Consider the following 14323-nt stretch of genomic DNA (forward strand, 5'->3'; position numbering starts at 1 on the left):
GGGGAAATAGGTTTTAGTCTATGAAGATTAAATTATTCCCTGAAGATCACTTTATATTTGACTATATTAATAAAGATTGTCACTGCTCATATGCCTTCAGAAAAAAAAAGTTAAATATTGCATTTACAAAAAATATATGGCTGTGAATGTTGAATGAGTTTCATCATGGATATTTGTCCATTTCCTCTCTATTCTGTTATCCCAGATAGGAATTTAGCTGGTAACTATAACAGTGATAGTAAGCATTTAATAAATAGGTACTGAATACTTTGAAAATATAAAGTACAAGCAAATACTGCAAAGTGCTGTGATGTAGACTTTTTAGACCAGCTGTGATAATAACAGTTTTACACAAATGAAAAGTCTGGAAGAATGAATTTTAAAATGATCAAGAGATAATTAACTCATTAAGGGTGAGAGACTTCTGAGGCTTCTGAAGATCAGGTAATTTCTCAGTTATCTTTACCATTTCATACCAGAACAGCCCTGAAACAACAGCTAAAGAACAGTATGGCCGAAATACAATAAAGAATCTATAGAGTTAGATGTTTTGCCATCATGTCACTGTTATGAATGACACTCGGTAGATTTTGGAAAGATACAAGCAATGCAGAACCTCTTGTCCGAGCAAACGAAATCAACAGTAACACAGCAGCAAAGCTGCTGAAATACATTATGTACTAAAATTGCTGTTGTAAAGAGGAAACTATGTCTGGAATGAAGTGAGCATCTTTTGGAGAGAGATGACGGCTGCCACCTGTGAGTAGACAACGATAACTAGATCAGAGGAAAGCACAGAGGTTTGCAAGGTACTATGAGCCATCTTACCAGAGGGATGCAGTGTTTGAGGAGATCCTCAGAAGTGCTCAGGCAGTTACCACACTTGCTGTATTGCAGACTAGAGATGCCCACTAGCTGCACACTAGCCTGTGGAAATCACTGCTTTGCTTTGACCAGAGTCACGTCTGAGCAGCTTGCCCTGAGTAGTAGGAACAGAGCAGAAATAGGAATTCTGCACCCTCAAGAGTACTTTAAACTTTTAAAACCATGTTTATTTTAGTTTCAAATCTCGCACTTTCCCATGCTGCTGAGCTTGGGTATTAGCTACAGTGTGTATGCCATTCAGGGAAAACACTTACACTTGAAAAAATAAGACCATTTCCTAAATTAGTCCAATTAAAAGAATCTGAAGTAGAGTTAGAACCCACTGCTTAGAAAATTGGACATGAGACTATCTGTGCGTGTGTGTAATTGTTCAGATTAGCAAAGGCAAGATTCAGCTCGTGTGTGATGCCTTATTTCTTCCACTTAGGTGAGATTTGCTGTTCTGCAAAGAATTAGAAAATGGGGAAACAGAATACTGTATCATTTATTTGAACTCAAGAATAAAAACTATGGAGTGAAGTATTTTTTTCCAAAATAGCAACAGAAATAAATATGTGTGTGCATAGTACTTGCCTCCACAAATTCCAGCGTTGTTCTTCCAGCTGAGTCACCAAATGCTCTATGTATTTGTTTGAGTCCATATATTCCTAAATGAAAAACGATTAAAAGTTTAATATTCAGTGTTCAAAGCATTTGTAAAATTTTGACTAAAAGACAGTCAGAGTTTGTGGAGTCCATTTTCATTTTGAACCCACAGTTACCTCATGTACACAGAAATGACAATGAGGTAAAAATCTAGATTAAAGCCAAATTTGGATTCATACCAAGTGAACAGGGCAGTAGCCCAATACACTTTTCAGAGATTATTTGAGAGGAAGACAAATGACGGTGAGGATATGCAAGCAGCACAAATAAATTAGAGTACATATAAATACATATTTATATTCTAAGCCCAGAATTATCTTCCCTGGATCCAGACTGAAAAATAACATCTCAACAGAGCCATCACTGTTCTGGTGCACATTTTGTTTACTTTCCGTATAAATCAAAGTGAACTGAATATTTGACTCAAATATTTATTTCATGGATGGTATGAAAAATATTATAGCATGTACCCTATTTGAAAATGAAACCATAACTCAGCTCCTATATAATTTTCAGTTCAACTTTTGCAGATGCTATAACTTGCAATATCAGCTGTATGAAAGCTACTGTATTTGTGTCTAGACAGAATTTCTGGTAAAGAATCATGATCAGATGAACAATGTGGGGTTTTTTTCTTATTGAAGCCTATTCTTTAAACTCAGTGCAAAAAGATGGTATTTATTCTCAGCAGAGAAACACCTTAGTAATAGAAATATATAACTTCATTTCAAGGAAGATGGTAACTTTAGTGTTATTTATATAAAATATTTCAGAATGAACCCACAGAATAACATGTGATGTGATATGATCTATTTGTATGACATCAATACCAACACAGCCACATTCCTATTATTCTGAAAGCCTACCAGTAATAAAATAACTCTCTTGAAATATCTCACCAAAGCAAAAGCTATTTTTCAAACCTCATATTTCAGGAAATAACAAGTACTATATGGAAAAGAATCCATCTTCACTTTGTGGAGACAAAAGCTCTGCTTCTATAGCACCACTGTTTTAGCTTTGGATTCATCGAAAAACTACTTTTTGAGGTTCTTGTTTGTATTAGGACTTGTTTCTTTAGTATTATTATTTATTTTGTGTACAAACATGGATTTTTGTTTCAAAGTAGTTGGTCCTTCTGAGCCATTTATCTTCACGACCAGGAATATGAGATACCTACTACAGTGACTACATCATGATGTCTTCTCAAGGTGAATATAAATATCAGTTGATTTTAATGGTTACATTTTATATAAAAATGTACATTTTTATTTTCCAGGACTGTAATTGCTCTCAGTAATTCTGCATTTCTCTCCACAGTAATTACTTTTATGTTCTGATTGAGAGAGAGAAAGAGAGAGAGACTGGTTCCTAAGAGGCTGTCGTGACACAAAGAAATGGTCCTTGGCGCAGATGAGAAGGAAGAGTAAGACACTTCTCCTGAGAAGCCTGTGCAAATGCATCTCAGCCATATCCTGTTCAAACTGCATTGCTTGAAAACCTGTGGGTATTGTGAAACTTTCCCTTAAATTCTGTGGTGGCCCCAAGCTTAAATTTTCATCTAATTGCTGTAAGTAGATGTATCTTGTAGGTGTTACTTTCAGAAAACATTAAATAATGTAAATCCTGAGAAACTCCATGAACTTCAGTGGCATTAATATCACTTTTCTACCAGAGCTGTTTGGATTGGATGCTGGCTTCAGCATCAGCTCTTACTCAACTGAGTTGAATTTTACTTGGAGTACACTATGACAATTAAGCAGCAAACTGCTTCTAAGCCAATACAAGTAAAGCCACCCTGTAATACAAACACATTACAATTTAGAAAAATTATGCTGTAAAACCATATAATGATGATTAGTTGCAGGACCAAGTGCTTTTAAACAAGCTGCCTTTTTTACTTAATACATTTTTCTACCTTGAACCTGGTATAAATTAGTATTAATACCTTTATATCGTTTTAATGTAATATTAAATAATATTTGTGATTTATTCATCATGCACTTTGCCCTACAGGCAAGGATAGGATCAGCAGTTTTATTCAGCATAATTTTACCATGATAATATAAAAAAACTTATTCCGAAGCAACTTTCTTAAAAGTATTGTCTAGAAATAAAGACTGTAGGGAAAAAGAAGGCAATGTGTTTATCCTATGTTACTGCTACCTTAATGCTAAGGTTTTCCTGTGAAAAATCAGAACTATTATTCTATTTCTCTTTGAAGACCTGTAACTCAGGGTTGTGTAATCAGTCAGTGTGTAAAAGTGATGCAAAAAAACCCAAAAATCAGCTGTGGTTTGATAGTAGCATCATGATTAGAAGTACATCCCTTGTTCTGTGCTGCTGTGGCACATCCATGTGCCAGCCGTGTCCAAAACAAGCCATCTGCTTCAGGCAAGGTCTCTGTTCCCAAGCCCAGGTTTCTTCTCTTTTCTGTTACCAGCCATCCAAACAAACAAAATTCTGCAAACCCTGGATCAGAACCCAGTATTATCATTTTGTCAACATGAAGCAAATAGCAAACAGTCATTTGAGATTTAGAGCAACTCTGTGATTTAGAATGACTTGGCACATTCAGTGAAAGCATAACATCTAAGAAAAGCCCTGTAGTAATCACGCTTGTTCACAAAGACTATATATACAATTCAGTTGAGTACTGACATTTGTAAGTACCCAACTGATCACGTTGAGAGCAGTAATATAAAAAGGTTGTAGCTTCCTTGGAGCTCTGTTATACGAATGCTTGCACCAGGCAGGTTTTGAGTAGCACAGCTAACTGTTGAGTCTGAAAAAACACACGGAGCATTGTTTTCCAATTTGGGAGTTTGCATTATTGGAAGGAGAATCCAAGTGACCCACACGTACGTAGGAAAAATACCTTTTCTTTACGAGAAAAGAGATGAGATCCAATAACTGAGTAAGGATAAGAATCATGCAAGTAGACACAACTGATACTTATACTAGATACTAATAAGATCAATCAAATTGGAGAGAAAGCTGTGGAAGCACAGTGGCCCCAGAGTTTCAAAAGTGGCTTAAAATTCTGCCTGTTCCTAGTGAAGGCTAAACACTGAGCAACTGTAAAGTAGAAGGGGTAAGGCTGTGTAAGGCCAAGTCAGTATTTCCAAAATTGTGCAGCACTTTTAATGAAGTTGGCTCCGAATCAGTGCATTTTCATAAATCTGATGATATTATACAGTGACAGGGCTGACTGTGGAATCGCCGTCCATGCTGTTATTCACAAAGGAACCTGACCTGTGCTGGCTCTGCTTTGAGTCTTGGTCCAGAAATTCCTCCCACCCTGCAGGATTACTGAGGAGTCCATGGTTGCAGATCTTTTTAATCCTTTTCAGAATAACAGGTGAAAACTCTCCCCTTTCTTCTTCATTAACAAGCTTCCAGCCAGGAGGATTTCACTGCTTCACCTATTATCCTGTGATCCTATATAAGTTTACTGTTTTAAGAAAAAAAACTTCTGTAATATGTTTAAACAAGCAGAAAATCTTTCTAACAGCTGCGTAGATCCTGGCATGCAGGAGGACTTGGTATGCAAATGTCATGAACAAGCTCATCTAATTTAGAGAGCATTAGAGAACTGCTTTACCCAAATTGCTGCTGTTTTGAGCTGAAGCACAAGCCTACAATTATGCCTATGTTTTATTGACAGAACTAAATATCTAGCTTTGTAATGCTTAATTTTTATTTTTTTTTTCTCCTTTTTTTGTTAGCTGGACGGCTGTCAGGAAAGAGAGAGGGAAAGAAAGGAAATGAAGCGCCTCCACTGAGGCCCGGGATCCACTGCTCGGTATTTTAGTTGGTTACGTGGGTATTTGTTCTGGCACATCCATGTTGTTGTGCTGGGCAGGGTATCAAAACTTATAGAGCACACAGAACATTTTCCCATCCATTGTTACAGAGCAAACCCTTAGGGCAACCTTGGGCTTCGAGCACCGGAGTCCCTCGCTGGAAGCTGGAGGTGATACAGTTAAGCTAAAGAAATAGCGTGTAGCGGCTGCCTCTCTTAAGGAACTTGCACAGCTTGGTATCAAAGAGAGTTTAATGAGCTTAGCAATATGTGAAAAGGATTAAGGATACAGTCGTTGATCCAGCAAATCACTTGATTACGTACTTAATTCAATAGGGCTACTTATGTGCCAGAAGTTAAGCATGTGCTCGAGAGCTGTTCCTGGGCAGTGGGCCCTGGCAGGCGGGCAGCGCTCTGGTGGGACTGGGCCATCCTGCTCCTGCAACCAGCTCCAAACCTCTGATCCGAAACCCGTGCTCCTCAACTGGGCATATGGGGACACAGCAGCTGCCCTGCAGGGTGATACCTTCCCTCTTCTGCACAAGTTCCCAGCAGAGGAGCTGGGTGCGCAACTGAGACACCCGCAGTGTGCAAAATATGGGGAAATTTAAATCATAGAACCATAGAATGTCCTGAGTTGGAAGGGACCCACAGGGATCATTGAGACCAGCTCCTGTCCCTGCACAGGACAACCCCAACATTCACACTGTGTGTCTGAGGGCGTTGTCCAAATGCTTCTTGAATATTGTCAGGCTTGGCACTGCAACTGCTTCCCTGGGAGCTGTTCCATTGCTCCACCACCCTCTGGGTGAAGAACATTTTCCTAATATCCAACCTAAACCTCCCCTGACGCATCTTCCTGCCATTCCCTCGGGTCCTATCACTGATCACCAGAGAGAAGAGATCAGCACCTGCTCCTCCTCCTTCACTGATAAATCCTAGGCTGGCACTCATCTTCCTGCAGACCAGCTTTGAAACAAGGCTGGGAGGTAAAGTCATACACAGCCTTGCAGAGTCCAAAGCTTCGCTTTCTCCCTCTGGCACATCTAACACCACTGCTGGCTCAGCTGGGACCGACGCTGAGCAGACAGCCCTAACGCAGCGCTCTGCAACACCACCCCTTGACTCCACTAGCATTTGTATTTGAAAGCAGGCAGGAAAACATCAGCGTGGATTTGGGCTCTCACACTTCACAGAGGAGGATGTTTGTCCTTGGGGAGGAGAGAAAAACTTGGAGTGAACAGCCTCATAAATGCACAGACAAGTTCCTGCGAGTACCTGGAGCCATCCAGCCCTGGAGACAGGGAGCTACAGAGAGAGCCTGCAATCATCTGTCACAATACGGAAAGTCGTATTTTCACAGGGAAAGGTTGTTAGAAATCAAACAACAAAGCTGTCTGCAGCCAAACAGCAGACTGTTGCAATTAGGAAATTATGTTAGCAAAGCAAAGAGTGGACAGGATTGACCTGTGAGGGGGAGATCTAAGCTGTTACATTAAGTGCAGAGACATAAGTTATCTTTGAAAGATCTTGGAAGAATGCCCTGGGGTAAAGCTTTAGATCTAGAGTGAGTGCCTTCAGAGAATATTATAGCTTTTGTAAAATATTTATTTTTGTTATCATCCTGCTGCATAAACCCATGATAGAAAATAGGCTTTTTTTTTTCCCACAGCCCAAGATGATATATATACATGTATTCTTGTCTGGACCATGTTTTTTGCATGTCTGAAAGCGTTATAATGGAGGATTTGAATGAGTTGCCTGTTATACAACATTACTCAGCTGCACACTAAAAATAGATCAGGTGTATAAAAAAGATATAACCTCTTTGCGTTAGATGTTTCTGTCTCTTCCTTCATTACCACACCTGGCTAGACTGCTCACCTTTGGCTCTGAACAGCAATAAAAGCTAAACCAGACAGCTTAAGAAAAGAAGATCTTTCAAAACTGCCATTACTGTTGATTTATAATTTTCCTACCTGATTTCAACATGTTGGTTTTATTAACGACTGGCACAACAATGTACATTTCGAGCCTCTGCAATGGAGCAGACGGCTGGCAAGAGCCCTTGTGCACATACTGTGGAATTACACCATTACCGTAAAACCCATAATGATAATTTTAATAAATACGTTGAACAAATTTCTTAATTGTTCAAAATCACTTAAGCCTCAGTGAACAGCTCATATTACATCTCAGCTGCAATGATTAAAACTGATTTACCGACTCATCTGAAGCCAGTTGTTTTCGTAAAAATTCAGCTGGGGTTTCCTCCTGCTTCTGCTTGGCTTCTGCTCCGCACCCCACTAAATGGCCCTATCCACAGAGGACAGCAGTGTTTAATAAAGCCTGAAATAGCACAAGCTCATTAGCTAATGGATAGATTCTGCACCCAGTGTGCTCTAAAAGGGATGCAGATATATTATAGTTTGCAGAGGATCGCTATCCAGAATCACAGCTGGCATCCAGAGCCCTGCTGCGTTTGAATTTTTGCCAGTTTGTCCCCAAGGAAGTGCAGGCTCTGGGATAACAATGTGAGTACCCTGCTACTCAGTGACTCCTGATGTTCGTCCTTTTCCCACACGGGGAAACAGAGGCCACATCTTAAATACTGTGTTCGGTTTGAGGCCCTTCAGTACAAGAAAGATATTGAACTGCTGGAGCATGTCTAGAGCTGGTGAAGGGTCTGGAGCACAAGTCTTATGAGGGGCAGCTGAGGGAACTGGGATTGTTAACCTGGAGAAGAGGAGGCTGAGGGGCGACCTCGTTGCTCTCCACAACCAACTGAAAAGAGGTTGTAGCGAGGTGAGTGCTGGCCTCTTCTCCCAAGTAACAAGTTATAGGACAAAACGAAATGGCCTCAAGCTGTGCCAGTGGAGGTGTAGATTGGATATAAGTTAAAATTTCTTTGCTGAAAGAGTGGTGAAGCATTGGAACAGGCTGCCCAGGGAAGTGGTGGAGTCGCCATCCCTGGAGGCATTCAAGAAACATATAGATGGAGTGTTTCATGACATGGTTTAATACGCGTGTTGGTTTTGTGTTGATGGTTGGACTTGATGATCTTAGAGGTCTTTTCCAACCTTAACAATTCCATGATTCTATGAAAATGCTGTAGCTTTACATTATCTCTCACTAGCTTATAAAATATGTTTTCTAGTAAGACATTTTCTACAAGGAAGTCTCATGGCTCAGGCAGATGTGCAGGAGCATGTATGGACTAGTATTCCATGAGGGCTCTTCCCTGATTTAGTAGACCTTAGCTGGAATGCGAAGGACAGATTTGGTGAAAACCACCATCACTATTCAGATTTCCAGATGCTTGGCTGGTTTGAGTTTATCACGCTTTAAGGGTTACAGGGGCTTTACACATTAGTTCTACAACCTACATGAGACTTGACATGAAGGATAAGTCATAGCAGGTAGGAGGGTAGCAATGATGCTGGACTTAAATTCTGGAAGAGCCAAAGCAAAAAAAGTTGACCTAATTGAAGTTAATTACGTTAAAGTAGATTTGTGTTACATCAATGAAGTATCTTGGTAGTGGGTGTGGAGGAAAGAATCTCAGAGCTGATACCCCATGATGCTGCAGAGTGAAACTAAAAAGGCAGCGATACATGTTTCAGCTTTCCAAAGAGAAACCCAATGACAGATTCAGGCAGAAAAAATAGCAGAGCAGTTTTCAGCTGGACTGAATCAGTATGGCTCTGCAGAACTCTGCCTTTTTTTGATGCAAGTGAACACTGTAATCTCATAGGATGCTGCAAAATTCATAGTAATACAATATTGTATCTTCTAAGGAATGCTTGCTGTCCTCTAGCAAGAACACAGAGCTTCAGTTCAAAGGTACAGGATTTCTCAGTGTCCTGATTCCTCACCAAAACCATATGATAAAGCCAAGCTCACAGCAATCCTTGCAATGTCACTTAGAAGCTGCATGTCTGTATCCCAAGCCACTAGGATCAAGGTAAAAATAATAGAGGAGCTCCAGCAGATTGTTATATTTTCCATGGCCCTAGAAAATCACTGGCAGTGGTAAAACCACCGACCTGGATCTCACATCAGTTTAATGGTTTAAACAACAGCTGGATTAAAAGACAAATGTCAATTTATAAAGCAGTGTGACAGCTGTCCTCTTTCAGAGCAATGAAACAGAGCCCAAGATGAAGTAGGTGAGTGCTAGGATAAATTCCAAAGATCAAACAGATAGATTAAAATAATATTTTACAGAAAATAGGCACTTAGCCAGATGATTTCAGACTGGGATCCATTAGGAAAAAGGTGCTTATTTGACAGACTGGAATATTTTTCAGAATAAGAGAGGATATAAAGTAAGATAGCGGGGAGTAAAGTCAGAAGCCAAGAAGATGGATGAGATACAAGAGGAAGGGATAACTAAAACCAGAGAGAGGAACAACAGGAGTGAGTGAGTACAATGAACACATCTAGAACATGACAGATTTTCTTTTTTACAAATACCACTTACTCCAAAACTTTAGCATTCCTTGGGTCCAAACCTCTCTATGCAAATAATAGGCTAAGGAAGTTTTGTCATTTCTACTAAATATGGAGCAAATTATTCTGTTTGGCTGTATAAGTAAAGGAAACTGGACATTTTGTCCAACAGGCAAATCTGTGCTATTTTTAGCTGATTTTCTTTCCCTGAAAGAAGTATAAATCAGTAAAAGCAAATACAAAGCATTAACTGGAATTTACGAGAATAGGAAAATAGAAAAAGGATGATATCATAGCAGAAAAGTTTGAATTTATTAAGCATCCTCTGACTCATGGAGTTCTTATCACCAGTTCACAGTGGCATTGAAGAGAACTTCAGGGGTACAGGCTGCTACTGCAGACACAAAACCCGAGATCATATAGCAGTGTGTCCTACAACATCAGCAGGTGGATGCCCTTGATTAGTGTTTGGAGTCAAATTGCGAGATCCTTTTGGTAATCAGTCTGCACAAAGGTCGAGTGTCCATGGATCCCCATCTGTCCCCCATAGCTCCCTCTGAAGGTGGTTGAGCAGACTTGTTAGAGCCCGATCCTGAGCAGCAGGCAGGGAGCAGGAGCCACAGCAGGTGCAGATAATGGTCAAGATTATGGGCTCTGCTCACCCACGCTAGTCCCGAAGGAAGGAGAAGCACCAAGAACTCTTCAAGCTTCTAAATTACAAGAAAAATCAACTAGGTCATTGGAGCAGCCAAGGATTTGTCAAAGAATGGGGGGAAACAAAGAATTTGTCAAGGAATAGGGGAAAACCTGGCTTTTTACCATGAAGAGGAATGCATATGGACGAGCAGGTTGCACCACAGCACCCTGATCGTGCCTTCTGGGCAGGTTTGGGGGCTGTTCTCCCAGTTAGCCCAGCATATGGGAAATTCTTGTCCTCAGTCAGTATAAAACCTCTCTATACAATGAAATACAAAATGTACATACAAAGTGAAGCTTAGCACAGTGGTACATGTGACAGTTCCTGGTTGTTCAAAGATATTGATGACCATGTGTAAGTTAAGGAGGTGTCAAGAGTGACAGAAACGTTTATATCCCAGCAATTGCACAAATGAATAGGCATCAGTGTTATTTAGGGCAATAAGAATTTGCTCTATAGTTAAACCAGGCATTCAGAGTCAAGACAAATGACTGCAAGAAGATGTGCAGATTTTATGAGTTTGCTACTACACAATGTGCATATTTACATGAAATAATTAGCTGTAGTCTTGTTTATGTCAAATCCAATTTACATTAATAAACTTCACCCAGCAAAGACACTGATGCTGTAAGAAAATGCCCAGAAACGTTAGCAGCCATACAGATACAGAGTAAACACTGGAGCATTTAATTAATCAATTTCTGACATTACCAGGTAATTACAATTTGAATCATTTCTTGGTTGTTTTTTATGAATATAAATCAGCCACAGCACACAGAAGCACTGCTGGTTGGAGGCATTTGACGTGCGTAGGCATATGGTACTTGCACTCACACTGACTAAAGAAGAGAAGAAGTAATAACCTGGGTTGAAAACCATTCATGGGATCTATTGCAGAGTTGAGGAAATCTAATTCTAAGGTTATTACAGATGTTTGGGATTTACAGATAAAGATGTATCATTCTCATTATGTATTAGACATGTAAACTCACTTGGAATAACCACTGTCATCCATCCTAATGTGAAATACCTCAGGACTGGAAGTTTTCTAACATTTTCTTTCATTGCTTTGTTATCAATTTCCTCACATGTAATCCGGTAACTTCTCATGAAGGGCAATGTACACAGGCACACACACGAATCAAGTGTATCTTCACATAAAAATCTTACAGGGATATCGAATTGATGATCTCAAGGTGCTTCCAACCATCACTGGGCAAAACAAGGCCAGAAAAAGTTCTGAGGATTTCCAGCTTCCATCCCCTGCTCTAAGCACTAGGGTAACCTGGGGCTTAGCAAAACGCAGCTTATCATTGCTGTAAGATTTGTATGGATGGAAAACAGAGAAACTGGAGATGAGCAGAGAGAAGACAATGTGCAGCCCCAGAGGCTGACAACTCCTTTCCAGACAGGTCTCATTCTCTATCTCCTACCATCCCTTTCTTGCCCACCTGCTGGCACGCTCTGCTCTAACCCCAGACTTTTTCAAACAGAGGAGGGAATTTGTTATAGCACAGTTTGAAAATTAATCTCTGTGTCGATGGCTTTGCTCACAAGGCCTTGCACCTGCATTTTTATAGACAAGAAAAATTCATCTCAGCGTTAAAACTGTAGCAATGCTGAGGAAATCTCAAGGCTGCCTCCTTCTGCTATGCTGAACTCAGTGGAAATACTCTGACTTGCATCCATCTATCTCATATACGCGAACACATACACAGATAAATGATGGAACATGCAAAGAAATATATCCTAAACATCCCCTGTTCATTGATTTGCTTTTTCGCTCTGTGTTTGTATAGGGAAGAAAGAAACAAAATAGAAGCTAACACACAAATATACCTATGCATATTTGTAATTTTATTACAAACAAACCAGCAGCCCTGGTTGTGGGGAGCACTGTCAGCTCATGGTCTACCTAAGGCACACTCATTGTCAGCTGTCATTGCCAGGGCTTGCAGCTGGTTCACTTTGAGGTATCAATGGATTACAGGACACTGAAGTCTAAGGCATGAGTCACCTGTAAACTGTTGCTCAAATGACGCTCTTCCTTCAACCAGAATTCCTGCTAATTTCCATGAGCTATTCAAGGAAGTAAAACCATTCATAAGTGCAATGGGATTGGCCCTACTTGGATTGATTTGTGCAGACTGGCCAAGAAGGCCAACAGCACCCTGGCTAGTATGAAAAGTGGTGTGGCCAGCAGGAGCAGAGATGCGATTGTGCCCCTGGACTCAGTGTTGGTGAGGCTGCACCTTGAATACTGTGTTCAGTTTTGGATCCCCCAGTACAAGAAAGATATTGAGGGTCTGGAGCACTTCTAGAGAAGGGCAACAAAACTGGTAAATGAGATGGAGAACAAGTGTTAGGAGTAGCAGCTGAGGGAACAGAGGCTGTTTAGCCTGGAGAAGAAGAGGCTGAGAGCAGATCTTATCGCTCTCTACAACCACCTGAAAGGAGGTTGTAGCAAGGTGGATATTGGTCTCTTCAACCTAGCAACAAGTGACAGGACAAGAGGAAACAGCCTCAAGTTGCACCAGGGGAGGTTCAGCCTGGATATCGGGAAAAAAATTATTTTCTGAGTGGCGAAGCATTGGAAGAATTGGAACAAATTGGAACAATTTGTGCAGTTCAGTGCCTGTGAGGAAGCAAACCTTCCCTGACAGTTTTGCAAAACAGATTTCCCATAAGGATTTGTGATCCCAACTGCTCTGGCTCTCCAACTGCTGCTGCTCTAAGAGAAGCTCACAGCCCCCCTGAAAGAAGGGAAGCACGCTGTGCAACCTGACTTTCTGGGGTCGGGGGATTAACTGTAAGAAGTTTGGCATTTCCTAAGTAGTGTATAGGCTGGACGGCATCATGTGATACTGGCAGGAGATAAACTTTAAGTATATCAGGGATTTAATGAAAGTAGATTTTCACTTTAATGGTAAGCTATAAGCAGAAAGTTCAGTGAAGTCCCAGAAAAGGAATAAAAGCTGGAACATTTGTGTCAGCAAACAGCATACAAGCATGTATTTATGTTGTGTAGGCCTGTTAAATACTTAAGCCAAAGCAGGGTGTTTAGTTATATCCACTAATTCTCAGTAAATTCTGAAGGGACTAGGAAGCACAAAAGTGCCGAAAGCACAATTTCTTTCTGGGCTGCAATTCTAACCCTGTCATCCCTCCCAACGATATAAATGCTTACAGAGTGCATATCAGTCTGGGGCAGCAGTTTCAGTGAGATGCATTGCGAGATTAAGGCACACACGGACCAAATGGGATGCCAAAGGACACAACCGAGTGCTGCTCGGGTGCAGTCCCCTGCAGGCAGGGGGTTTGGTATGAACACAACGCTCCTGCTCTTCGTTTGGCCTCTGTGATGGGTGTTGTTGTGAGTGGCTGTGCAGAGCCTCTGTGCCTGTTTGAAAGGCTGAGAGAGCTGCGCACCGGCTAGGGAAGGCGAGTGTAAAAAGTTGCTTTGATGGGAAGTTGAGAACTAGAGCCATGCTCCCAGAGCGGCTGCGATGCATGGAGATGGGATCTTGGGGAATGGTCCTTACTGACCGGCAGTCAGAGGTGGTGCAGGGAGATGCTGCACTTGGGTGAACACAGATGCAAATTGTTGAGTTAAATATGTAGGAGGAACTAAGCATAATGTAAAGGTTTTCATTGAGTGGAAATTGGTAGGTTTTCCTGCTTGCTTATATTCCAAACAAAGCCTAGAACTCCCCCTTCAATTCCTGCATATAACAATTGTATTAATTATCATTATTATCTTGTGCTTTTAGGAAGCCTAACACATAATTAATGTTTTGTCCTCCAAACACTTGTAACTTCAGTATGCTACATACAGTAGA

The 14323-nt window shown here is 40.8% G+C and overlaps 1 protein-coding gene across 5 annotated transcripts in view; it reads right to left on the minus strand.

Annotated features, from left to right (window-relative positions):
• Nucleotides 1-14323, minus strand: part of NCKAP5 (NCK associated protein 5) — a 418402-nt gene that overhangs the window by 261811 nt on the left and 142268 nt on the right. For all 5 annotated transcript variants that reach the window (XM_069861526.1, XM_069861528.1, XM_069861529.1 and 2 more), the window contains exon 3: nucleotides 1455-1532. In XM_069861526.1, coding sequence (XP_069717627.1) covers nucleotides 1455-1532 — 78 coding nt within the window. The remainder of the gene's footprint in view (nucleotides 1-1454; nucleotides 1533-14323) is intronic.

This window comes from Phaenicophaeus curvirostris, chromosome 7 (assembly GCF_032191515.1).
Source record: "Phaenicophaeus curvirostris isolate KB17595 chromosome 7, BPBGC_Pcur_1.0, whole genome shotgun sequence".
NCBI classification, from domain to species: domain Eukaryota; kingdom Metazoa; phylum Chordata; class Aves; order Cuculiformes; family Cuculidae; genus Phaenicophaeus; species Phaenicophaeus curvirostris.